The sequence below is a fragment of the Carex rostrata genome, chromosome 16, assembly GCF_964058835.1.
Source record: "Carex rostrata chromosome 16, lpCarRost1.2, whole genome shotgun sequence".
Lineage (NCBI taxonomy): Eukaryota > Viridiplantae > Streptophyta > Magnoliopsida > Poales > Cyperaceae > Carex > Carex rostrata.
In genome coordinates, this window is record NC_135933.1 from 4328495 (window position 1) to 4355723 (window position 27229).

At 34.6% G+C, this 27229-nt stretch overlaps 2 protein-coding genes and 1 pseudogene across 2 annotated transcripts; all 3 read right to left on the reverse strand.

Moving 5' to 3' along the window:
* Positions 1–1631: 1631 nt before the first annotated feature.
* LOC144567026 (dehydration-responsive element-binding protein 1A-like) lies at positions 1632–2554 on the reverse strand. Its single transcript, XM_078317052.1, has one exon. It carries the CDS (start codon positions 2458–2460, stop codon positions 1807–1809), a length of 654 nt encoding a protein of 217 aa, XP_078173178.1. The 5' UTR covers positions 2461–2554; the 3' UTR covers positions 1632–1806.
* Positions 2555–19224: 16670 nt separating this feature from the next.
* On the reverse strand, positions 19225–20222 carry LOC144567030 (dehydration-responsive element-binding protein 1A-like). The gene has a single exon (XM_078317054.1). It carries the CDS (start codon positions 20146–20148, stop codon positions 19498–19500), a length of 651 nt encoding a protein of 216 aa, XP_078173180.1. The 5' UTR covers positions 20149–20222; the 3' UTR covers positions 19225–19497.
* Positions 20223–22974: 2752 nt separating this feature from the next.
* Positions 22975–23984, reverse strand: LOC144567029 (dehydration-responsive element-binding protein 1A-like; annotated as a pseudogene).
* Positions 23985–27229: the final 3245 nt, after the last annotated feature.

Consider the following 27229-nt stretch of genomic DNA (forward strand, 5'->3'; position numbering starts at 1 on the left):
TATTTCTTTCTTTTTTCCCGTGCTCTTTTCTAGACATGCTAATTCTAAGCATTTGCAATCTTCTTTGTGTTTTGGCTGATATTTTTTGCTAGTTGCTACAGTTTGTTCTCCGACGGTTTCGTGCTTGCTCTTGCTTATGATTGGTATATTTATTTTGTGTTTCAAGAGAAAGAACAAAGTACAATTTTGTCTTTCTTTTCAAAGTATAGATAAATTAAGGAGTTTTCATACTTTAAGTGAAAGGTTAATTAGAGGAAGGACAAATAAAAAATAGTTTAATAAGTTGAGAGGTAAATAAGATAAATTAAAAACTTGAAGGGTAAATAAGAAACTGTAAGGCCATGTTTGGTTGTGGAGTAAGAGGTGGAGTAAATTCCTTACTCCACGCTTAAGAAGCCAAACGAGAAGTAACATAGGCGGTTTAAGATGGAGTAAGATTTGAGCTAAATCGGAGTAACTTACACCACCTAGAGAGATGATTTAGCTTACTCCACCAAATATAATTAACTTACTCTGATTTAGCTTGAAATAAAAAATTTAATCCGGTTTAACTTTACTCCACAACCAAACATGACCTAAGAGTTTTGAAGGGTATAAAATTACCTCTTTTTTCTTTATCTCGCCGCTATATTACAATAATCATTGTTTAGAACTAAATCAAGAACTCAAGAAGTAATAAGATATCATTGCCATTACAGATGCGGAGTCCCGTGTCTACTGGAGAGTAACCAAAATATAAACCGCTGTACATTTCTACAGGATGGCGGGCCCACTCCCATGCTCAGAAAACGACAGATATAAAACATAAAAAATACATATATAGAAAAATATCCAGTACCTCAATGATACCCTTTTAGTCGTTTATCCCACTCATATCGTAAGTATGAATAAGATTTTTTTTTGTTAGCTTATTGAGTATAAATATGAGTAAGAATTTTTTTTTTGTTAGCTTAATAGGTAAGGATATGAATTATGACTATTTCATACCAGTTACTATATAGGATAAATATTAAAATTATTATTATATTTAACCTTATACTTTTGGAATTTTTTAATTTTTCAATTAACCTCCAGTTAGGCCTAACACAGATTTATTCTAACACAGATTTATTTTCATTTCATGTTCTTAGACTGTGCCTCACTACCTCTTCTATATATTCCAACACATCCCAAATATTTATATTTATATTATGTTATGTATATTTTTATGAAAAATGTTCTGGTACCCTGAGCTATCATATCTGAGCTCGTTTTCCAAGTAATTTAATAGAAAAAATAATTTTCAATGTATTTTAACTTTCATTTTCAGCGCTAATATCAAAACATTTAAAACTATGTTACTCGTAAACATGTAAAGCTCTGTCTCAGTAAGAATCCATCAGCGTGTATCTGCGTAGCTTATCAGATACAGCCTTTGTTGGCAAGAATAGTAACAGTCAGTAACATAGACTTGTATTTCCAAAGTTAAAAGATGGTTACATTTTTTTTCTTCTACTAATTGTAACTGTAAATTTAGATAGTACCGGAACAAGCTAGAATGCATACATCAGAAAAGACTTCAAAGTTTCTAGGCTTCTAGAAATCAATCGGTTTATATATATACAGAGTGATTTTTAAAACAATAACAATTATAACAATTATTCACTACTCGATTTTAAATAAAAAAAACAAACGAATAGGAGGATCAAACTTTCTGTTTTCACTAGTAACAACGGAATTATTCTATTCTCTGTTCTAGGTATACTTCAAGTCAAACCACAGCAGGCTGAAATGTCTCATAAAACTATTAAAAATGTTCCTAAACCTTCACCAATTCCACAGAGACACAGCCTGACCCCATTCATTATCATCATCCAAATTGCTCAATCCCTCAACAGGAGGCTCCATCATCAGCCCCTCAGCCAAGCTCGCATAGTACAGTCCCACATTCATATCTGCATTTCCATCCCATTTGAATTCCATTTGATCACAGGCAACCGAATTGATGGTAGATTCAGGCATCAGCGACGAAGCCACTTCCTTCCCCTCTACCATCTCAATTGATGATGTAGAAACAAAAACATTCTTGGCCGGGTATGTCGAATCCCTTGAATGGAGTGCCTGGGCAACCTCGGCAGCGGCCCGCTTCATCTCCTGCACGCTGGAGAAGGAAGGAGGGATGTTGATCAGCCATGCTGAGTCGGCAAAATTTAGGCAAGCAGAGCGGCCCCTCAGTGCCATCACTGCAACATCATGTGCACGAGCCGCCATCTCAGCAGTCGGGAAAGTACCGAGCCAGATTCTTAATTTATTATTAGGATTTCTGACCTCACAGACCCACCGGTTCAAGTTACCTCGGCGCCGAACTCCTCTGTAGACGGGATGCCTTGTTTCTATATACTTGGTGCGTCCTGACGGCTTCTTCGGAGGTGCTGACCATACGGTCGTGTAGTGTGGTTCATTGCTAGAAGAGGATTCCATTTGAGAATTGAAAGAGCCAATTAATTAATAGAGCTGAGTGGGAGAGTATGAGTGGAGTTTAGAGTCACAACTCTAAAATTTCGGTGTTTTGAGTTGGTAAGTGAATCGAAGAAAGTATTTTATAGGTTGTGGGAGCATATGGCAGGGAGTCGCAACGCGGGACTACAGAAATAATAGCAGCGTTTATCTACGTGTTAAATACAGCTGGGGACGGGAAAGTGAATTCGCATCCTCTGAGAGATCTCTTATTCTGCGTGACTTTTTGGAAAATCTCAACCGTTTCAATACGTTCTGCGAGAATCTCAAAGCTCAAATAATACTGACCCCTACGTCACCCCGAGCAAGCACCGGACACGTCGGTCACGCAAAATATGAGATATCTCAGAGGATATGCACTTTTTGGAAAATCTCAACCGTTTCAATACGTTCTGCGCGAATCTCAAAGCTCAAATAATACTGGCCCCCTACGTCACCCCCGGACCACGCAAAATATGAGATATCTCAGAGGATATGCACTTCGGGAAAGTGACTGGAATGGAATATAGAAATTTGTTTTGATTTTCAGGTTTTGCGTACTGTTTCTCTCTCTCTCTCTCTCTTTTTTAAATAAATAATTTCAGATATATCTTTCAAAATTTACATATATTTTCTTCTAAGATTATTAATAGCTGATTTTTATTTTCCAATAATTCTCAATTCGTCGTTTTTTCAGGTTCATAATTCTCATTTTATCTTTATAAAAAAAAAATTAATACAGTTACTCATTACACAATATGTACAAATACTTGCCAACATGCTATAATATGTACAAATATTTCATAATTTGCTATGCTAAGACAAATATGTACAAATACTTGCCAACATGCTATAATATTTCCTTTTTACTGAGAAAAAAAATTATCCAAATTATTGCACATGTTATTTCTTACTTCATGTTGATTTGTGTTAGTTTCTTACTTTTATAATGACAATTTTTATATATACTACGTACAACACAACACGCCTTTCGAGCATCAGATTTGAGTCTATTCAAGAATTGGATAGAGAATGCTCCAATGAAGAACCAAAAAAAAAAAAAATACTCCAAAGAATAAGATGGTCTATTCTCTTCATTGTTCAAGCGGATGAAACATTGGCTTCTCTCCCAATCCAGCATCTAAATTTCTTCACTATACTCATATTGGCATCGGTTAGTATTAAATGTTCATTTTCTTATTTAGCTTCACTGTAGTTATTTCAACATGGTTAATTTACTTATTCCTTTTATCTAATGTTTTGGATTGATTGTGTATTGAAATTGGATGGGATTGATAACAATGGGTAGAGGGATGAGGTTATGACAGAGGCGGTTGGAGAATCAACCATGATCTAGGTTTGAATTACTGAGAGGAACAACTTGCAAGTGTAAGTCAATTTGCCGATTGTCGATTTCTTGAATTCTTTGTTTATTTTTGCTAGTTTTTCGTAGTTGCTGGAACATATCTTGCCAGATTTTGGAGGGTGCTCATCGGAGAATAGGTACTGGTATAAATGTGTGGTTTTCTTTTTGTTTAATTTCTTTGGTTTGCCGGTATGAAAATGAGGTTACGATCAACTCAAAGCTTGATTTGGTTTACTGGTTCGAGTGGGGTTAGTGAAAAACATCACTTCAATTCATCTTCTGTGAAAACGTTGCTCATGAGAATGAAAACTCATACTTTGAAAGGGGGCAAAATGGTCTGTTGGTTTTAACAGTTGAAATCAGAGAGTTTTTATGTGATGAAATATTGAATCATCCTATTTTCTGATACTGTGTACATGGCTTATATAGCCAGAGTTATAACGGTAAAAAACCTAACGGTACAGTCCCAAAAAGGTAACAGTACAGTCCCTAAAAAAGGAATAAATAGATTGAAGCTCCTTAACTGTGAGCTCTTTATTTTTTCCTAAAAAGGGCCTATGACGAAAATACCCTCACGGGTCTGAGGCCTTTATTTCTCAACACTCCCCCTCAAGCTAGGATTATAGAGATCATATAATCCTAGCTTGCATGAAATAGTCTCGAAAGTCTTTGAACTTAATCCTTTCGTAAATATATCCGCTAGTTGATCTTCACTCTTGACAAATGGAGTTTCGATTTCTTGAGTTTGAATTTTTTCCCGGATATAGTGGCAATCCACTTCAATGTGTTTGGTGCGCTCGTGAAAGATTGGATTTGCCGCAATGTGTCTTGCCGCTTGATTGTCACAAAACATTTTCATTGGTTCATTAGCCTTCACATTCAAGTCGGTCAACACTTGCTTAATCCACGTCAGTTCACTTGCGGTTGATGCCATGGCTCGATATTCTGCTTCTGCACTTGATCGTGCCACGACATTTTGCTTCTTGCTCTTCCATGTGACTAAGTTTCCGCCTACAAATGTGCAAAAACCGGTGGTCGATTTTCTATCGAAGCTACCGGCCCAATCTGCATCGGAATAGCCACATATTGCATTAGTACCATTTTTCCTCATCCAAATTCCCTTTCCGGGAGAACTTTTTAGATACCTTAATATTCTATCAATGGCATCTAAGTGAGGTGTTCTTGGTGTATGCATAAATTTGCTAATTTGACTCACAGCAAAAGCAAGATCCGGTCTAGTCACGGTTAAATAGATTAATTTTCCTACCAGTCTTTGAAATTGGTTAATATCACTCAATGGTTCACCATCTTCGGTATTGAGCTTTATATTGGTGTCAATTGGAGTGATAGCTGGTTTACACCCTAATTTTCCGGTTTCTTTGAGCAAATCAAGAACGTATTTTCTTTGTGATAAAAATAGCCCTTTTGTAGAATGGGCAATTTCTATTCCAAGAAAATATTTTAATTTGCCCAAATCCTTTATTTCAAATTTTTGTTTTAAATTTCTTTTAACACCTTCAATTTCATTTTGGTTATCTCCGGTTATAATTATGTCATCTACATAAACCAAAACCACAGTGGTACCGTTAAAATTATGCTTGGTAAACAAGGATGAATCGGCTAGACTCATTTTGAAATCACAAGATAATAAGAAATGGTTAAGTTTACCGTACCATGCCCTTGGAGATTGTTTTAGTCCGTAGATTGATTTTTTTAACCTACAAACAAAGTTAGACATTCCTTCCTTTTTGTGACCGGGGGGTAAGGACATATACACTTCTTCCTCAAGTGTCCCTTGGAGAAATGCATTTTTTACATCCATTTGGTATAGATTCCAATTTTTATTAACCGCAATGGAAAAAAGAATTCTCACGGTATTCATTTTAGCTACGGGTGCAAAGGTTTCATGATAGTCAATACCATATGTTTGGGTATAACCTTTGGCTACTAATCTAGCCTTGTACCGTTCTATGGTGCCATCACAATTATATTTAACTTTGTACACCCATTTGCATCCAACCGGTTTCTTATTTTTTGGTAATTCACACAACTCCCAAGTTTGATTTTTTTTCTAAGGCATGTAATTCTTCTTTCATTGCCTTACACCATTTCGGATCCAATTTTGCTATCTCATAATTGGTTGGTTCTTCTATTTTTGTCATAGAGTTTAAAAATGCATAATGATCACAAGAAATATTATTATAGGAAATATAGTTTTGTATGGGATATTGTACCGAATATGTGACGAAATCCCTCAATCTTGTTGAAGGTTGAGTTTGTCGACTAGATCTTCTTAACGGTATTTCTTCCGTTTGGACTTCTCCATAATCCTCGTTCTCCTCGGTTTCTTCCGATGATTGCTCATCTTCTTCAGATTCCTGATTACCTATCTCAACATTTTCAAGAAGAATTTCTCTTCTTTCCGGATTAGTAATACAAGGTATAACAAACTCATTTGACAATAATTTATTAGAGTGGTTTTCTTCACTTTTATCATAAAATGATTTATTTTCTAGGAAAGTTACATCTCTTGAGATGTAGAGTTTTCTTGTTTTTGGATCATAGCATTTAAATCCCTTTTTTTCAAGAGAGTAACCAACAAAAAAGGCTTTGGTCGAGGTAAAATCCAATTTATCTATTTTATTTTTATGCACAAAGCAAATGCAACCAAAGACTTTCAAATGATCGAGATTTGGTTTTTTATTATAAAGTATCTCGATTGGGCATTTAAAATCTAGAATGACACTAGGCAACCTATTTATTAGATAAGTTGCGGTGAGAACCGCTTCCGACCAAAAAATCTTTGGAACATTATTTTGAAATAAAAGTGTTCTCGTCATCTTAAGTAGATGACGGTTTTTTCTCTCGGAAATACCATTTTGTTGAGGAGTATAAACACAAGAAGTTTGATGAATAATTCCTTTTTGTTTTATAAAATCCAAGAAATTTTGATTTATAAATTCCGTTCCATTGTCCGTTCTAAAAGTTTTGATTTTCTTATTAAATTGAGTTTCTACAAAATTTACAAATGTTTGAAAGTGAGAGAAAACTTCACTTTTATTTTTCATTAAATATATCCAAGTTGTTCTTGAAAAATCATCGATAAATATAACATAATATCTAAAGTTATTGTAAGAATTTACGGGAGCGGGTCCCCACACATCGGAGTGAACTAGCTCAAAAATTTCATTACTCTTAGAATTTGAGTTACAAAAAGGAAGTTTTGTATGCTTGGCAAGCTTACAAACTTCACATTTGCTACAATCAATATTAGTAAAATTAAACATTAGTTTAAGTATCTTGTCGGAAGGGTGTCCCACCCGCTTGTGCCAAAGTTCACATAAATCTTCATTTTTCCTAGTATTGAAAATAAACTTGTTGCTATTCAGAAAATATAATCCATTTTCTAAGAAACCTTCACCAATCTTCTCCTTGGTGAATGGATCCTGAAAAACAACATTTTTTTCTTTAAAAATAATTTCACAATTCAATTCATTAGCAAGCTTGCTAATAGATAACAAGTTTACAGAGCAATTTTCAACATAAAAAACATCTTGAAGAAATTTTTTAGGAAAAATGCTAACCATGCCCCATCCTCTAATTCTTATTTTTTCATTATTTGCAACCGTAAAAAATTGTTCATTATTGATTGGTCGATAATTTTTTAACAAGTTTCGATTCCCGGTCATATGATCGGTGGCACCAGAATCAAGGACCCATTTGGTACAATTTTGTGGTGCATTTTTGGTTGTAAGTCCTATAGTTAAACACCTAATTGTACAATTTTCTGAATTAATCTCTGGGCCAATCAGATTATAACTTGGGCTGGTTTTAATATTACTGTTTTGAAAAAACGGAAATTGACCTTGGCCCATTTTTTGGCCCAGTAGTGCAGACAACATAGACTCGAGTCGGTCGAGTCTATCTGCTTCACTTCGACCCGATTCATTCCGCGAGTCGGTGCCCCTCTCTTCTCCCCTTTCTTTTTCTTTCGCTGAGGCGAATCCCTTTCTCTCCCCCTCTTTCGGATCTAGGGTTTTGAAGAAAGGTTTCTTCTTCGCCGCCTCTTGAGTCCGATCAGTTCTCTTGGGTCGGAGATGGGGATGAAGGATCCAGCACCTTTCCTGAGTATGGCCATCCCTCTTACAGTGCGAGCATCTCTCGGTCTCCCCCTTACCCTTTCCTTTGGCGATGAGGTGCTGGGCTGAGAAGGCATGAGCCTCCGGCTTCGGGTTCAAGTCGGAGGTCTTCATTGCAACTCGCCTTGTCGCCTCTTGCCGGATACGGGCTGTCACATCATCAAATGACAATTTCTCTTTGGAGAGGAGAATCTGAGCTCTCACGGCTTCGTAGCTTGAATCAAGGGCTGCCAGGAATGTGTAAATTTTATCCATCTCTTCTCGTTCTCGGAGCACATTGAGGTCAGTGGTTGGTGGTCTGTATAGTTTGAGTTCTTCGTATTTGGCTGTTACAAGTCCGATTAATTCTGGTATGTCTCTTGATTCTTGAGTAATTTGAATGATTTCGGTTTTTAGTTGGTAGATTTGAGAATGATTTGTTGGATCACTAAACTGCTTCTCGATGGCTTGCCATAGCTCTGCGGCTGTCTCGCAAGCCCAGAAAGAAGTGGTTAGTTGTGAATCGATTGAATTTGTGATTAATGTCATGGCTTGACTATCTATCACATCCCATTCTTCTTGATCATCCTCCCCTTGAGTGGGTCTTATTTTGCTGCCATTGACATACCCGAGCAACCTTTTTGCTTTGAGAGTAACTCTGGCTGCTTTGGCCCATTGTATATAGTTTTTTCCATCCAAAGGGTAATTGGTTAATTTTTGAGATGAATTGAAATCGGCTTGATGCCTGATTATTGTGGTGGTTTCCCTTGGATCTGGAAGGATCTCTGCCATTTTGACAGTGCCTTGTTTTGAATTTTACTTGGTTGAGGGATCTTGAAGAGAGTTTGCGGAAGCTTTGGTTTGGATCAGAATTGCTCTGATACCATGTTGGTTTTAACAGTTGAAATCAGAGAGTTTTTATGTGATGAAATATTGAATCATCCTATTTTCTGATACTGTGTACATGGCTTATATAGCCAGAGTTATAACGGTAAAAAACCTAACGGTACAGTCCCAAAAAGGTAACAGTACAGTCCCTAAAAAAGGAATAAATAGATTGAAGCTCCTTAACTGTGAGCTCTTTATTTTTTCCTAAAAAGGGCCTATGACGAAAATACCCTCACGGGTCTGAGGCCTTTATTTCTCAACATGGTCAATATAACTATTAATTATTTTTGGCCATAAATATTTTTATCAGTGTTATGGCTCTGGCTCTGATTTACAGCAATTTGGTGCAGGTGTACCTTGAGCTGGAGAAATGGTTCACATGGGAGCTTAATCTCAGTTTATCAGTTGTAGAAAACTCAATCTCAGTTTATCAGTTGCAGAAAACTCAATCTCATTTTATCAGCATATCCATTAGATCATCAGTCGCATCCAATTTGTAAATTTTATCTACTTAATTCCATAAGTATTGATTGTTTGTATTTATATTCATTCAGATTATTTGAAGATAAATATCTTTGCTGCCCTTATTTATACATTTATACATTTGCAAGTAAAATTCGGTCACCGAGTACTAATTGTTATGTATTTATGTAATGTTTAGTAGCTAATTCATGTAAAATTAGGTTGTAATACCATTTTGTCCTTTTGCTTCTGTGACATTGTAAGATTCATGTAGTTTATTTATGTTTTTTTTTTTTGTATGTTGTTTTGCGAGAAGTTCAGTGCAATGCTGCTGATTAAGATTAACAATGGTACCATAATATATGCCATCCTTTTATTTACTTGAGTTGTATTCATGAGCTTATATATAAAATAATTTCATGTACGCCAGTAGGATTATGAGAAAGTCATACAAAATTATTAAGGGCTATCAACAACTTTTAAGATGTTTCCCTCTAAAGAATAGAAGCAAATGACCTTAGAATTGACATAAGCCACTATGTCAGTTGCTTCTATATTCTTGGGAGTTGAGATAACACAAGGTTAAGTTGGTAGGCTTAGAAAAATTATTTGCTTCAAGTATGGTTTTATTTCTAACTTTGATTTTATGCTAATTTTTCGCATTAGTAACACCCATAATATGTTTAAAAAAAATTATGCAGGACGACAAAAGAGACATTCAAAGAGAGAACTTAATTATACACTGTTTTTATTTGACCCAATGTTTGTACATTTTTTTTTGTATCTCAATTAAATACATTGGCTTATTCTATTGACCAACACTTGAATCTTAATAATATACTGCTTGTTACTGTATTCACTATTAAAAGGGAAATCTCAAATATACATAAACAGATATCTTGCGATGCCACCATTAGGGGTGTTCAAATGGTTCGGTTTATTTGGTTTTAAACCGAACCGTAAAACTTTGGACTAAATGGTTTGGTTTTTCGGTTTAAATGGATCGGTTCGGTTCATTTTTTGATTTAATTCGGTTTCTGTTGTTTGGTTCAGTTTGAAAATTTTGAACTTCGGCTGGACCGAACCGACCGAACCTATCTTTTCATAAAATCTCGAAACCCTAGTCCCGCTCCCCAGCGGTCCACAGACCACAGCCCTCTCGTGGTTTACTTTCCTCTTTCTTTTCCTCACCTACTCTCAGCTTTCTCGTAAGCCGTGACTTCACCTTGCTTCTCCTTGTCTCTTTGCAGACTTCTCCCATTCTCTCTCACATTTTTGGTGTTCACTTCAAATTCTTACGCCTTTTCACCGTGCGACTCAAGGGCTTGTAGCCTTTATTTCTCTGATCTGATTCTTCAAGTCCGATCTAGAGATTCTCTTTTGCGCTTCTATTACTTGTTCACATAAGCTCCAAGGTCGGCCAAAAGACGAAGCTACAGAAAGGCAAGCAAAACCGGCCATCCCTTTTTCCCTTCCACTGCGTTGCTTGGGGCAATTAACTCAAGGCGCAAGTCATTTGTGTCTCTTGTCTTTTCCTTGTAAAATTGATTGTTTTAATAAATCTTTTTTTTTATAGCTTATTTATTTGCAAAATCAATGTGAATCAATTCATGCTTTAATTGGGTCTGCCATGAAATTTGATTTCGCTATTGAAAAATTAGTGTGCATCAATTTATGCCTTTGTTCAAAAAAATGATACTTGAGTGATAAAGTTTGATGTAATTATTTTTTTCTTCAAGGAAGTGTTGCTCGTGTTTCTGCAAATTTAACACATCTCACGTTGTGCTTAATTTTCTTGATTTGGATGAGGTGTTGTACCAGCCGTGCCATTAGAATGAGCTGTGATTGATATTTATTTTTGTGATTAATAATTTCTTATTTCGGTTAAACCGAACAAACCAAATTTTAGTTCGGTTTGTTTGGTTCGGTTTTTAATCGGTTCATAAGATAAATCGGTTCGGTTCGGTTTTATTTTTGTAAACCAATTTTTTTTCCGGTTTGACTATTTTATTTTGGTTTTAACCGAACCGACCGTTTGAACACCCCTAGCCACCATCCGAAAGAGGAGCCTTCCGCCTCTCTATCGGGCCGGAAGCTTTACGGGATGAGAGCTTTCAGATAACAGTGAATTTCAAAGATCTTCATGATTTTATGACTTTCAATGACATTGTCATCTCTATTATTCAAGTCTGGACGATGTAAGTATTTATTATTATAAACAGATCTATTATTTTTACAATCAACTCCTTTATTTCATTCTGACACTAATTGTTTTCAGGTATTGCACAAAACTAATTCCTAATGGTGCCCAAAATAATGAAACTATTGGTTTCCTGAACCCCAGTCAGCTTAGCAACACAGCTATTAAATATACCGGTGAACATTCTCTTTCGTACTTGACCGATTCCTTGCTAAAGTTGCAGAATAAGAATCTTGTATTCTTACCATGCCACAAAGATGGGTAAGCTGCTAATTATACTCATGTTTATTTTCTATTCTTAATAGGATAAAAATATTATTTTATTACTTAAATTGTAGGGAACGTTAGAGGCTTCTTGTTATTATCCCAAGACAGAATGCTACCTACTTGCTCGACCCGGTATCAAATAACAATGACCGGGAGTACTTGTGTTGTCGTGCAGGTACTTGTGTATGTATATTTGGTGGCTGCAAGGAACTGTCTTAAGAAAGTCAGTTTTGTCCTTTCCCATCTTTGTTGTTGGTTTTGCTTTCTTCTCTGTCGGGCATGCTTCTCTTTTGTTTTTGTGTTTTTAGATGGCATAGAAGACCCCTTCGTTCATCTAAGCTTGGTGCACGTGAGCTGTGGAAAGAGTTTATAAGTAGTCTTATGTGAGCCACGTTTAAATATGAATATACCAAATAGAGTAAATGAAAAACTTAAGCGAAATTGTTTTGAACCGGGAATTTGGGTCCGTTTGATTTAGCATTTTTTTAATAAAACCGGCCGGTTAAACCCCTTTTGAACGGTTCATTAACTGATGTGATATTTATGAAGAACCGAACATGACAAGTGTCCGGTTCCGATTTTTTTGGTTGAATCAACCGGTCCGGTCCGGTTTTAATAACACTGGTAAATTCTAGTAGTGTTAGATCTATATAATTAGATAAATCATACATTGTCCTTCATTGTGGCATACAAAATCACACAAACGTATATAAGAATTAGATCATGCTATAACTCTTACTTAAATAAAAAGTTACTGGTATTTTGCTTGTGAGTTGTAACATAGACATATTATAAAAGAAAAAACAAATTTTATACAAAATGTCATATTTTCATAAAATAAAAAAATCAATGAAAATAATAACTATAAATAATATTAAAATAGATTAGTTATAAATCAAAATTATAAAATAGCTATAGTTAAATAATGTGGTTGGATGGAGATCTGTGAGAAGATGAGATTTAGGACCCGACATGTTTTTAGGATTATCCAAAACAAAGGACGTTTTTTTGGATAAATAAAAATATTAATTACCAATTATAACATAATGAACAAAAAAATTCATTAAATTTTTAAATAAGAAAGTTTTATCAATCGATCTCTATATTTATATGGAAAGTTTGATTAATTGAACCGCTTACTAATTTCGCGATCAATATTAGTAAAGTTGTAACTATATTAGTAAATATTATTGCATGACACATTGACATACAACAAAATTAATATGCAATGATGTGAAAATATTAATGTTATTTTTTAATATTATTTTAGTAAATATCCGATTTGATCCGTATTCATCTGATATTCGTTCCGTATCCGTATCCGAAAATTAGAAAATAAAATATGAATATAATTTTACCATTATCTGCTCTGTATCCGTTCCGTTTTCACCCCTAAAGAAGAGGCTCTCCTAGCAATTTGGCGTAATAAGTAGCAAAAGAAAAAAGAAAAGAAAAGGGAAGGCTGGATCATAATTTGAGGAGCTAGCTTGATCAATTATTGGTGATTCCACATTGAGCTCCTATTTAGTTTTCGAGGCCTCTTCCTCCAATGTCATCTTCATTAAGTCGACAAGTGATTAGAAGATGTGGAGGCTGAAGCTATTGTAGTTAAGTAAAAGGCATAAGTGATCTAAAGAAGATGAGCTCTGGAGATAATCTAGAGAAAAAGTAAGACTGGTTATAATTTGAGGAGCTTGCTCAATTGTGGGTGATTCCACCCAAAGCTCCTATTTAGGTCTCGAAGGTTCTTCATCCAGTACCATTTTCGATAAGCCGATAAGTGATTAGAAGAAACGGAGACAAAAATGAGAATGAAGTAAAAGGCACAAGTGATTAAGAGAAGATGAGCTCTTTAAGACAAAAAAGACAGAGAAGGAACATAATTGATCTACAATTCATGAATTACATGTTTAATTATAGTTTCAATTATATCAAATATAGTTAATCTGAATTTTTGATATATTTTATATATATTGAAATTATATTCGGTAAATGTGTTGAGTTGTTTTAATTGCTAGAATAAATATGTTATTGTAGAATTTAGAAAAAAAAAAATGGAACTGAAGATTTTAGAAAAAAAATGCAAATTTTTTTAGGTATATATATAAAAGTCAAGGAGCCACAAACTTAATGCAGTGGCACAAAAAAAAGTTACATTTTTCTTTATACCTCTCAAGAGCTTGATTACAAGTTTACAACTTTTCACCGTGCTGATTTTTTATTATCGTTTCTTTTGAACTAGTGATGATCTGATACACTTGTACTACGACCGTCTGTCTTCTCAATTGTTGAAATAATTGTGGATTTGGATATCATAATAAAAATAGTGTTTTTATCAGTATTAACTACTAAAATATTTTTTTTAAAAAGAGGCTAAAAAGCCCATTCCATTAAAGGAACAGTTAATTACAAGTTAGGCATTATTTTGTTTCAGCTCATCAGTTTTATATCTTGAATGCTGCTGACATCAAAAAAAATAAAAAGGTGAGCAGTCTAGCTGGCAACAGATAAGCCAGCATACAGAATTAGCTAAACACCAGAAATAGTTTAAGTTTGAGATAACTAAGCCGCAACACAATGGACTAAATTTGCTACTAATAACAAAAAGTAAGTAGGAATCATAAGGTCTCATATATCACTGTTAGGAACACAGGGTGGCTCCTGATACACCACCAGCTCCCTTCCAGGGGGAATGCATGCCAAGGAAATAGCATCTTCAATGATGGGCATCCAGTCTTCAGCTGCCATCTGAGCCTTCTTTTTAGTTCCCCCTGTCCAGTACAAAACAATATTTTTAATTAGTAATATAAGAGATCTAGTAGTTTTACAGGAACTACCATTAAAACAACAATCATTCCTATGTTTCCATAAAATCCAGCACACAGCACTAAACACTAAAAGAAATTCAGCTTGGCTTGGTCAGATTTGGATAAGGTGAATGAGAATTGGAAAATATCTTTCCAATCCCTCCAGGCATGCATGTAGTGTTGACTTCTACCAAGTCAGAACCATACTTGTTGAGCCACCTGACATTGAAGAAATAAATTAACTACTAAAATATGATATAAATATTGTTTATGCATTCAATATATATTTGTTCTTTTAATTTATCTGCACATATTTATATGAATAATACCGTATTTATCTCTTATAATAATATGCAACCAATTTAGTTTTTTAAATTTTTATGTGATTAGACATATAAAATTAAAGTTTGACTATGTCATTCAATAAAAACTATTAAAAATATGAACATATCAGTTTTCATAGAGATGTCAATAAGTATCCATACTCACTAAGAATTGTTACTCATACCTTATTCTAGCATTACCCGTTAAAATTATTGGGTAACAAAATGGTAGCAGATGAATAAGAAATAATACTATTATAATAATTAATTTCATTACATTTGACAAATAGAATATTAAAACTCATTCATTTCAGACATATGCAATCACATTATTGATAAAAAAAAACAAAAATAAATATGCAATAAAATACAACTAAAATTTAAAATACCAATATCTCTTTAGACGAATTCAATTATTTAAATAAATAATAATAATATGTAAATAATAATAATAATATGATTAACATTTTTTATTTTATATAATTATCCTTTAAGATAACAGTACGAAATAATATTATAATCGTACTCTTACCTGTTTAACTAACGGATAAAAATTCTTATCCATACTCATACTCGATAGGTTAACGAGAAAAAAACATATATATACTCGTTTTATTGAATACGGAATGAGTAGAATAAACGGTTAAGAAGGGTATCATTCACCCCCAAGTTTTCACCAATAAATTGGAATTATTGTATTCTCTGTTCTAAGGAGGCATTAAGTTAAAACAGAGCATGTTGAAAATATCTATCAAAACTACTCAAAAATGTTCATAAACCTTCCTCCAATTCAATTCCACAGAGACACGGCCCCACCCCATTCATTATCATCATCCATATTGCTTAACCACTCAACAGGAGGCTGCATCATCAGCCCCTCAGCCAAGCTCGCGTAGTACAGTCCCAAATTCATATCTCCATTTCCATCCCAATTAAATTCCACTTCATCATAGGCAACCGAACCGTTGGTAGATTCAGGCCTCAGCGACAAATCCACTTCCTTCTCCTTTACTATCTCAATCAATGATGTTAAAACAGAATCATTCTCGGCCGGGTATGATGAATCCCTTGAATGGAGTGCCTTGGCCACCTCAACAGCTTCCTGCTTCATTTCCTTTCTAGATGAGGATTCCATTTGAGAATTGAAAGAGCGAATTATAAAGCAGAGTAAGGAGAGTATGAGTAGATTTTAGGGTGTGAGCTGTCGGTGCTTATTTATAGGTTGTGGGGAACAGAGAGAAGGGAGTCGCGACGCGGAAATAAATCTGCTACGATCCTAAGGGGATTGTAGGTTCCTACGATTCTAAATCCAACATTTCATTTTTCTGAGATTCGTGCATTAAAACAATTTTTATAGAGATTTTATACAATTCAAAAAAAAAATGAAAAGGTTAGATTTAGAATCGTAGCCTCGTAGGACCCTACAATCTCTTAGGATCGTAGCAGATTTATTTCCGTTGCGACGCTGGATTAGAGAAATAAAGGGTACGATATAAAACAGCTGGCACGGGAAAGTGACTGGGATCCTGATATTTTTTTTTTTATTCTAATTTGTTTATTCTTCCTTCAGGTCCGGAGTGTTGCTCTCAATTTCAACATTCGTGGGAGCGTTAGTTTATAATGTCTGGTAGGTCCGGGGTGTTGCTCTCAATTTCAACATTTGTACGGAGTGGGCGTTAGTTTATAATTGTTAGCCTGCGGCGGTTCGCTCACAGTTGTTGCTTTTTTTTGTCTTTTTGTTTTTTTTTTTCGTTTGGACCGCTGTTTTTGTTTGAACTATATTGATTGCTGTGTAACCGTTTCTCTACACAATTGTTGTAATCCGTGTGTATTTGCCTTTGGTTTAGGGCTGTAAATGAGCCGAGTTTGAGCGAGTTATTCTCAACTCGAACTCGGCTCGTTTAATAAACGAGCAAGCCAACTCGATTTGAGATGATAATAACGAGTTGTAGAGCCAACTCGAACTCAGCTCGTTATCAACTCGAGTTGGCTCATAACTCGTTTAATTAGTGATAGTGTTACAACACAAGTTCAAACATATTTTACACGAATCTCAAAGCACAAATAACAGTTTAGATATTCGGGTTTAATTATTTTGAAATTTATTGTGACTAATACTGTGTAACTTTATGTAACTCGAGTTATAAATGAACGAGTTGGGGCCAACTCGAACTCAGCTCATTTATTAAACGAGTTGGACAACTTAAATTATAAATGAGCCGAGTTAAACGAGCTGTAAATGAGCGAGTTACGAGTTCGAGCTTTTTTGCCCAGTCCTACTTTGGTTATTACAATATAAGTTGTCTTATTCAAACTAGTATTTTAAATACGATATAATGTATATATGTTTTACGCAGCTTATATATTATTATTTTTTAATAATATGCACGCATTTATATGTTATCTAACTGGTCGTATATTTAGTTTTTCAAAATTTCAATGACATCATAAATATACCATTAAACTCTTACTTTATTATTCAATAAATTTATAATAATATACTAGTATGTTGCGTTTTATTTTGTACTAAAATTCTCTAAAACATTTATTTACCAAGTTTTTGGATTTTATTTAGAGCAATTATTTGGACACATTATTAGTATGTGTTATATCTCATATTTCGCATACAATTTTTATGTACATTTTAGATCAGATTGGCTAACATATGTATATTTAAGATCGAATTTAAGATATTGATTAAGATTAGTGCTGATATTTAAATAGTATAAGAAATTGAATTTAAACCGTTAAGTTAAATTGAAGGGCTAAAATAGTTATACATGTCGTTGTCAACTTGTCATTATTTTCAGGAAAGATGCGGAGTCCCTATCTACTTGAGAGCAACCAAAATCTAAACTGTGTGGCTGTGAATGGGAAGTACAGCTGCGCGATAGAGAAGACATCGGGCCCTCATGTCGCACACAAGCTCAGAAAAGGGTAGCGCCCCAATTACTGAGTCACCACAGACAAAAAATACATAAATTGGAAAATATCCGGTACCAGGGGTAGGAGAGGCATTAATTAATAAGGTAACTTCCCACGCCGACTGTTTCTCTTGGACCCCATAGCAGCAGCACTCACAATCACTTCACCATCAACGCTGACGTCTGCATTTCCGTGCAATAGTCTCTCTCGAATATTTTCCTCCCTCGCGAAGGATTCATCTGCGGATATCAGTGATGCCTGTGAGATAGCCTTTGTTGGCAAGAATAAAAGTAACAGTAAGATCAAACCATCATTGCATATTTCTTCTTGTAATTGTAAATTTAGTACCGGAACAAGAATTATCAGATAATACTTTTAGGACCTGTTCGGGCGAATCACTGTTCACGTCTGAATTTTTATTTTCTTACAAAAACAGTGCTTTTCAGTTCAATCTCTGTGCCCACGCTCATTATCATTTGTCGGCCGAACAAGCCCTTAAGGTTTCCAGCAATCAATCGTTTGGGTCAGGGGATTTTTGAAAGCACGTTTCTCAACACTTTATTCTCTCTGACATCTTCTGATCGGTACTGTTATCAGCTCAACCACAAAGGGAACTTAATGTTCTGCAACAGGAACTTCACCATGCGAACCTCATTTCACTCAGACCCAATCAGGACGATGAATCATTATGGAGGGGACAGTCTTCTGGGGCTTTCTCGGTAAAGTCAACTTATTTCACTCTAAAGAATGGGCCTAGAATTAAATGTGTTCTATCAAGAATTTGGAAGCTAAATTCACCTCCACGTTTCAAGGTTTTTGCAGGGCTACTGACCTTGCACATAATTCTTTCAGCAGAAAATCTGAAAAGGAGAGGTTTCACCTTGGTTACTATGTGTTACTTATGTCGGGTAACACTGACAATATATGACATGGAATTTAAATGTAACATATTCTCTTTGAGAAATGCATGGGCATCTAATACACAACAAGATTTTATTAAATTGATTGTCGATGAAGGCATGAGCAAGGCAGCAAAGGAGATACTGTTCACTCCACAATTTGTGATTTAGAGGGAGCGTCGTAATAGAATTTTCAGGGGACAAAGCAAGCACGAAGTGGCGCTCGTTGAAAAGTTCACTCACAATGGCAGATCATTAATTGAATGATGTTTTCTTATTTTTTCTTATAGATTTTTATAGGTTTCCTTTTTGTTTTCTTCTGGATTTCTAAAACTTTCTTGTTTTGACTTTGGACCCTCAGCTCTAGTGTTTACCAGACTGTACCAGTTTCATTTTATTTCATTTTAATTTAATTTAATTTATTTTATTTTTTCAGAGGTTTTATTAATTGCGGTTAACAAATTAAAATAGGGGCTTGACCCTAATTATTTCTCCAAAAAAAAAAAAGCAATCAATCGTTTATATACACAACAATGATTTGAAAACGAATACTTACATCACAGTCCCAAATGGAGCCAACTATAACAATTATTCACTACTCCATTTTAAATAACAAACAAACGAATAAAAGAATCAAAATTTCCGTGTTCTCTAATAACAAAGGAACTATTCTATTCCCAGTGCTAAGTAGGCATCAACTAAAAACAGAGCATATTGAAATGTCTCTCAAAACTATTCAAAATTGTTCTAAAAGACTAAAACCTTACTCAATTCCACAGAGACACGGCCCCTCCCCATTCATTATCATCATCCAAATTACTTAACCACTCAACAGGAGGCTCCATCATCAGCCCCTCGGCCAAGCTCGCATAGTACAGTCCCAAATTCATATCTCCATTTCCATCCCAATTAAATTCCATTTGATTATAGGCAACCGAATTGATGGTAAGTTCAGGCATCCGTGAGGAAGCCACTTTCTTCTCCTCTACCATCTCAGCTGATGATGTAGAAACAGAGACATACTCAGCTGGGTATGAGGAATCCCTGGAATGGAGGGCCTCAGCTACCTCGGCAGCTGCCTGCTTCATCTCTTGCACACTGGAGAAGGAAGGAGGGATGCTGATCAGCCATTCTGAGTCAGCAAAATTTAGGCAAGCAGAGCGGCCCCGCAGCGCCATCACTGCCACATCATGCGCCCGAGCAGCCATCTCAGCAGTCGGGTAAGTACCAAGCCAGATTCTCAATTTATTATTGGGGTTTCTGAGCTCGCAGACCCACCGATTCATGGTACCTCGACGTCGAACTCCTCTGTAGACGGGATGCCTTGTTTCTATATATTTGGTGCGTCCAGACGGCTTCTTGGGAGGTGCTGACCAAACGGTCATGTAGTCTGGTTCCTTGCTAGAAAGGGATTCCATTTGAGAATTGAAAGAGCCAATTAATAGAGGGATAGTACGAATGGAGTTTAGAGTGACAACTGTTGGTGTTTAATTTGAGTTTGCAATTGAATGGAAAACGGTAGTATTTATAGGTTGGGGGGAGCACAGATCAGGAAGTCGCAAGCAAGGCGGGATTACAGAAATAATGACAGCGTCTATCTCCGTGGGACAAACAGCTGGGGACGGGAAACTAGATATTTTTTGAGATAATTGAAATCTAGATATTTGTTTTGGTTTTTAGAATTGTCTACTGTACAGTTTATAATAACATATTTATTTATAATAGCATATTTACCTGCTTGTTCTTGACTTACCCGATCCGTATCCTATCCGATAAGGTGGATATGGATAATTTTTTTTTTTAGTTTATTAAGTATGGGTATGAATAAGGATTTTTTTTTTGTTAACTACGTGTAAGGATATAGGTAAAGGCTATTTCGCATCCATTACCCTATTTGATAATGTTTGAGCAATAATTAATTAGTGAGTACTTTTGTTATTTAGTGTATTATTTTTGTTGCAAAAAAAATATTAAACATATTACTTTTATTTGCATGTCTTGTTCTTTAATTAAATAATATAATTTGTCGGAAGATATATTCTTATTTTTGAATTCTCTTGTTTTATAAAAAATATAATTTAGTTGAAATTGATTGCAAATTTGTTTTTTTTTTGTTTTTTTATTAATAATGTCATTGCATATGTGCGAGATAAATGAATTTTTATGTTTTATTTGTAAAATATAATAAAACTAATTATTATACTAGTATTATTCATTATTCACACGCTACCGTTTTATTACCCAATAATTTTAACAGGTAAAAATAGGGTAGGATAAAGTCAATTATTAGTGGATAAGGATATGGTATGGATAAGGTCATTCTTAATGTGTATGAGTATGAAAATGCTTCCATCCTATCAGTATCGTACCCATTGACACCCCTACTATGAAGAGGCAATACCGTTGAGGATATTCGGACCAGACACTACAACAAAAAAAGGGTATCAGCGACCGGTGCGGTCACCGGTCGATGATACCCATTTTTTTTCAAAAAGAAAAAGTCATCAAAAATCAGGCGATCAATTGTTTTAGCGATCGGTGCCGTTGCCAGTCACTAAAAGTCTTAGTAAAAAAAAGGAGCGCGACAATAATCTAGCAAAGAGCATATAAGCAAAAGCATATTTATAATTGTAGGTAAATAAGTATTATCAAAACAGATAGCATTTTGTGTTCTCCAAACACACCAATAGATACCACTAAGCACTATCAACAACAACAATAGAAACTGTATAGATGTCACTGACTTGACAAGACGGATCAGTTATAACATATCTTTGTCATCATTTTCAAGAGAGATATGGAGTCTAAGAATGTCTAATTTCTATAGTAAATGAGACGAGTTCGAGTGAGTTCGAGCGAGTTACCTCCAACTCGTGCTTAGCTCATTTAGTAAATGAGCGAGTTAACTCGAGTTAGGTTAACAATAACGAGCTGTAAAACCAACTCGAGTGCTCATTACTAACTCAAGTTGGCTCACAACTCATTTATAATTATTACTCATTTGACTAGTCAATTTTCTTAGTTATAGTTATATACTTGTAATAGTTTATCTAAGCACAAACAAATAAGAGTTTATCTAAAAACACAAACAATTTAAACATAAATAATAAGACAACTAAGAAAATAAAAAAATTCAAACAACTTAGAAGTCATTTAGAAGGAAATGAGATTTATTGTGATGAATTTTTATGTAACTCGAATTGAGATATACTAAAACTTAGCTAATTTATTAAAAGAATTAGCCAATTTGAGTTGAAACTGACTCGAGTTGTAAATAAACGAGTTAAAACGAGCACTTAGTAAGCGAGTTATGAGCGAGCTACGACTTACGAGTTTAAGCGATGTTGTACAGTCTATACCGTAATTTTTGTTCAAACGATGAATGGAAACCAGATGCTGATAGAAAAGACTGCGGGCCCACATGCTGCACCCATGCTTAGAAAAGGATAGCGCCCCACTTGCGAGTCACGAACAGACTAAAAATACATAAATAGAAAAATATCCGGTACCAGTAGAGGTATTAATAAGGTAATTTCCCACGCCAACTGTTTCCCTTGGATCACAAAGCCGCAACACTCACACTCACACTCTGAAATATTCTTCTCTCTCGCGAAGGATATGTGGATATCAGCGTAGCTCGTCATCAGATACAGCTTTTGTTGGCAAGAATAAAAGTAACATGGATATTATTTCCAAGAACTTTAAAACTTGGTTATATTTTTCTTCTACTTATAATTGTAAATCTAGCACCGGAACAAGAATGCATATATAAAAATAGAGGAGAGTTCAAATGCCTCTATTTTTTGTGTCTCCATCATGTCTTTATTTTTTAAAACTTTAATAATTCAAAATTTAAAACTTAAAAATCAAAATAAAACCGTTGGATATGATATTACATCATTTTATCTATGCACATGTAAAAAATTATGACATTTCAATTTTATTTTGATTGTCATCAAGAGCTTGTAAAAAATACACTAATTTGGATGATTTCTAGACGTTGATTTTTAAACTTATTGATTCACATAAAAACAAAATTGAAATGTGATAATTTTTTATGAGCACACAGAGAAAATAACATTGATCACATCTAACGGTTTTATTTTGACTTTTAAGTTTTAAATCTCGAGTAATTAAAATTTTAAAAAATAGAGACATGATGGAGGCACAAAAAATGAAGGCATTTGAACCATCCTCGTAAAAATAAGACTTTAAGGTTTCTACTTTCTAGCAATCAATCGGTTTATACAAACAGTGATTTGAAAGAAAAAAAAAAAAAAAAATACTTGAATCACAGTCCTCACATGGAAGTAACCATAAAATAGAAAAACGAATAGAAGGATTAAAATTTCCATTTTTACTAATAACAATGGAGTTATTCCATTATCTGTTTTAAATAGGCACCAATCTACCAATTAAGTCAAACCAGAGACGGTTGAAATGTCTATGAAAACTATCCAAATATGTTCCTAAACCTTCACCAATTCCACAGAGGCACGGCCTCACCCCATTCATTATCATCATCCAAATTGCTCAACCCCTCAACAGGAGGCTCCATCATCAGTCCCTCAGCCAAGCTCGCATAGTACAGTCCCAAATTCATATCTCCATTTCCATCACAATTAAATTCCATTTGATCATAGGCAACGGAATTGATGGTAGATTCAAGCATCAACAATGAATCCACTTCCTTCTTCTCTGCCATCTTAACCGATGATGTAGACACAGAGACATTATCAGCGGAGCATGATGAATCCCTTGAATGGAGTGTCTCGGCAACCTCGGCAGCTGCCTGCTTCATCTCTTGCACACTGGAGAATGAAGGAGGGATGCTGATCAGACATGCTGAGTCGGCAAAATTTAGGCAAGCAGCGCGGCCCCGCAGCGCCATCACTGCAACATCATGCGCCCGAGCCGCCCTCTCAGCAGTCGGGTAAGTACCGAGCCAGATTCTAGATTTATTATTAGGGTTTCTGACCTCGCAGACCCACCGGTTTAAAGACCCTCGGCGCCGAACTCCTCTGTAGACGGGATGCCTTGTTTCTGATACTTGGTGCGTCCTGACGGCTTCTTTGGAGGCGCTGACCATACGGTCATGTAGTCTGGTGCGTTGCTAGAAGAGGATTCCATTTGAGAATTGAAAGAGCGAATTAATTAATAGAGATGAGTGGAGTTTTAGAGTGACAACTGTAAACCGTTGGTGTTTTGAGTTTCTAAGTGAAAGGAAGTGAGTATTTATATGTTGTGGGAGCAGATGGCAGGGAGTCGCAACGCGGGACTACAGAAATAATGGCAGTGTTTATCTCCGTGTTAGAAACAGCTGGGGACGGAAAGTGACTGGAATGAAATCTAGAGATTTGTTTTTATTTTCATGTTTTGTGTACTGTTTCTCATATTTTAAAAATGAACAATTACAGATATATCTTTTAAAAATTTCATATATTTTCTTCTAAAATTTATAATAACTGATATATTTGTTCAATTCTTCATTTTATTTTCAATCATTCTCAAATCATCATTCTTTTAGGTTCAAAATTCTCATTTTATCTTTATTAAAAATGAAAAAATAAAGAGGAGGGTTCAAATGCACCCAAATTTTTGTGCACCCAAATGCACCCTATCTTTTTTCTCCGTTTTCAAAGTCTGAATAGTCAATCCGAACCGTTAGATGCGATCTACATATTAAGATGTGCTTGGAGACCAAATTTTACATTTTTTGAAATTTTTTTACTATTTATTAAGCCACTTTGAAAATCGCTGATCCAATGGTCCAGAAAATGTAAAATCAGCTATTTTCAAAGTAGCTTAATAAATAGTAAAAAAATTTCAAAAAATGTAAAATTTGTTCTCCAAGCACATCTTAATATGTAGATCGCATCTAACGGTTCGGATTGACTCTTTGGACTTTCAAAATAGAAAAAAAGAATTTGAAAGATATGATGCATTTGGGTGCACAAAAATTTGAGTACATTTGAACCCTCCTCAAAAATAAAACAGTTACTCATTACACAATTAAACATATTAGATCATTATTATGAGGTAAATCAAATATTATCCATCATTGTCGCATACAAAATCACACAACACGTATGTAATAATTATATCTACATATATAATATATTTTTTTTAACAAAAATCAGTTATCGAAAACATTACCACTAAAAGTAAAATATGACCAACCATATATAAAAAGAGGAGGGTTTCAAATTTCCAATGCATCATGTCTTTCATATCTCGTCATGCCTCATATTTTATATTTTTATTTTCAAAGTCTAAATCATCGATCCAAACCGTTCAACATAATGTCCATACTAAAAGCTAGGATGAAACTTTATAATTTTTGAAATTTTTTTACTAATTTTTAGGATAGGTGGAAAATGACTGTATTTTGAACGGTAAAAAAACAGTGATTTTGTATCTATCTTAAAAAATAATAAAAAAATTTCAAAAATTATAAAATTTCATTCTCAAGCATATTTTAGTATAAATATCATGTTGAATGGTTCGGATCGACAATTTAGACTTTAAAAATAAAGATACAAAATATGAAGTATTGGAACCCTCCTCATTAAAGTGGAAAAAACGTGCCGTGACTAACACGCCGTGACTTTGGTCTCGTGCCGTGCCATGCCATGATCAAATGAACAGTGACTCGTGTCGTGATCAAAATGTCAAGGGGTGGTCACGGCACACGAATGGTCCCGTGACTATTCACGTGCCGTGTCTAAACGTAATTGGTTACGTTTCTCACATTTAACTATTTTTTTCATAATTTAAGTTAGTTTTTTCATGATTCACCATTTGATTAAGACCTAACGGTCCTAATTACACCTGACTCGCGTGATTACGTGCCGTGCTGTGACCAAAATGTCAAGGAATAGCCACAGCACAAAATAGTAACACGTGCCGTAGTCATGCCGTTCCTTGACAGAGCCGGCTTCGCTGTGCCATTTTTCCCACACTACTTCTCATATAAAAATTAGATCATAACATAACTCCTACATCGATCAAATATATCTTGCATAAACAATTGATATTGGATGGCAATGTACGATCCTGACTTCTTATTTCGATGTGTTTTTGGATATAACAAATAAACTTGGAATTTTGTGAATAAAAAGAATGAGATACGGAAGAAGAGGCTCTCTGCTAGCAATTTAACGAAAAGTAGCAAAAAAAAACCCAAAAAAACAAGGAAGACTGGATCCTCAGAGATATCTCAAACTTTGCGTAACTTTATGAAAAATCCCAACCGTTTAAATACGTTATGCACAAATCTCAAAGCACACATAATACTAACCCTTACATCACCCCCCGAATAGGCACCGGACATGTCGGTCACGCAAAAGTTGAGATATTTCAAAGGATTTGCACTCTTATGAATCAATATAGCAAGGGCGTGTTCGGCCGACGGAGAGAAATAGAAATGAGAATGAGATTGCAAAATTTTTGAACTAATTTTTACTGTTCATATGTAGAGAGAAAAAATCAGTTTGAGTGAAAAAAAAAAAATTCTCACGTAAACAGTAAATTCTGAACACGCCCTAATATTATTAATAAATATACATGAGGAATAAATAAAACTATATGGTATTATTCATCATCTCTTGGATGAGTAATTCAATTGACAACTATTATATCCTTTTCGCGCTCTCTTTCGCTTTTAATTGTGTAAACGGGTAATTAATGTTGGCAATAAAAAAGTACCAGCAACATGGACAGTATTTCAAAAAGATTAAAACATGGTAAATATTTATCGATATTGTAATTGTAAATCTAGTACCGGAACAAGCCGATATTTTTATTAATATCCAACTTATAATGTAAATATTCAATTATATCCAATATTCAGCTTTTTTGCTTTTAAATATTCAAATCCTAGAACTTTTTTGCAGTTTAGAATTCTGCAGGATTATCTAGCTTTTTGAAATTTTCATTCTAAATCACAAAAAAAATCTAGCAGTTTGAGGTCTATATAAAGAGGTGGAGGGCTGGCCGAAAGTTTCAAAAATCGTTCTCTCAAATTTCATTTTCTCTCTCCTCACTTCCTCTCTTTCTCTAGAATTTATTCTCCTCTCCATATTTGTAAGTAAGTCTCTATATTTTTTTTCAAATTTCATTCATGGTTAAAATAGTTATAAAATAGTCCAGTTTAGTTAGTAAGGTGTTAAAATTAGTCTAATGTAGTTGTAATTAGTGTTAATTATATTTAGTTAGTTTGAATTAGTGTTAATTAGTTGTAATTATGGTTAATTAAGGTACCAAAATTAGTGGTAATTAGTGTTAATTTTGGTACCAAAATTATTTGTAATTAGTGTTAATTAAGGTACCAAAGTTAGTTCTAATTATCATATTTAAGCCTAATTTTGTGCAATAAAGCGTAATTAGCAAATTTTATCATATTTTAACTTATTTTAGCATATTTATGGACCTATTTGAGTGTATTTTACCTTTTTTAGCATATTTTTTTATTTTAGCATTTCTTAGCATAATTAGCAT

Bases quoted from the DNA above. Each gene is read 5' to 3' on its own strand.
- LOC144567026 (XM_078317052.1), bottom strand. From the start codon at position 2,460: ATGGAATCCTCTTCTAGCAATGAACCACACTACACGACCGTATGGTCA.
- LOC144567030 (XM_078317054.1), bottom strand. From the start codon at position 20,148: ATGGAATCCCTTTCTAGCAAGGAACCAGACTACATGACCGTTTGGTCA.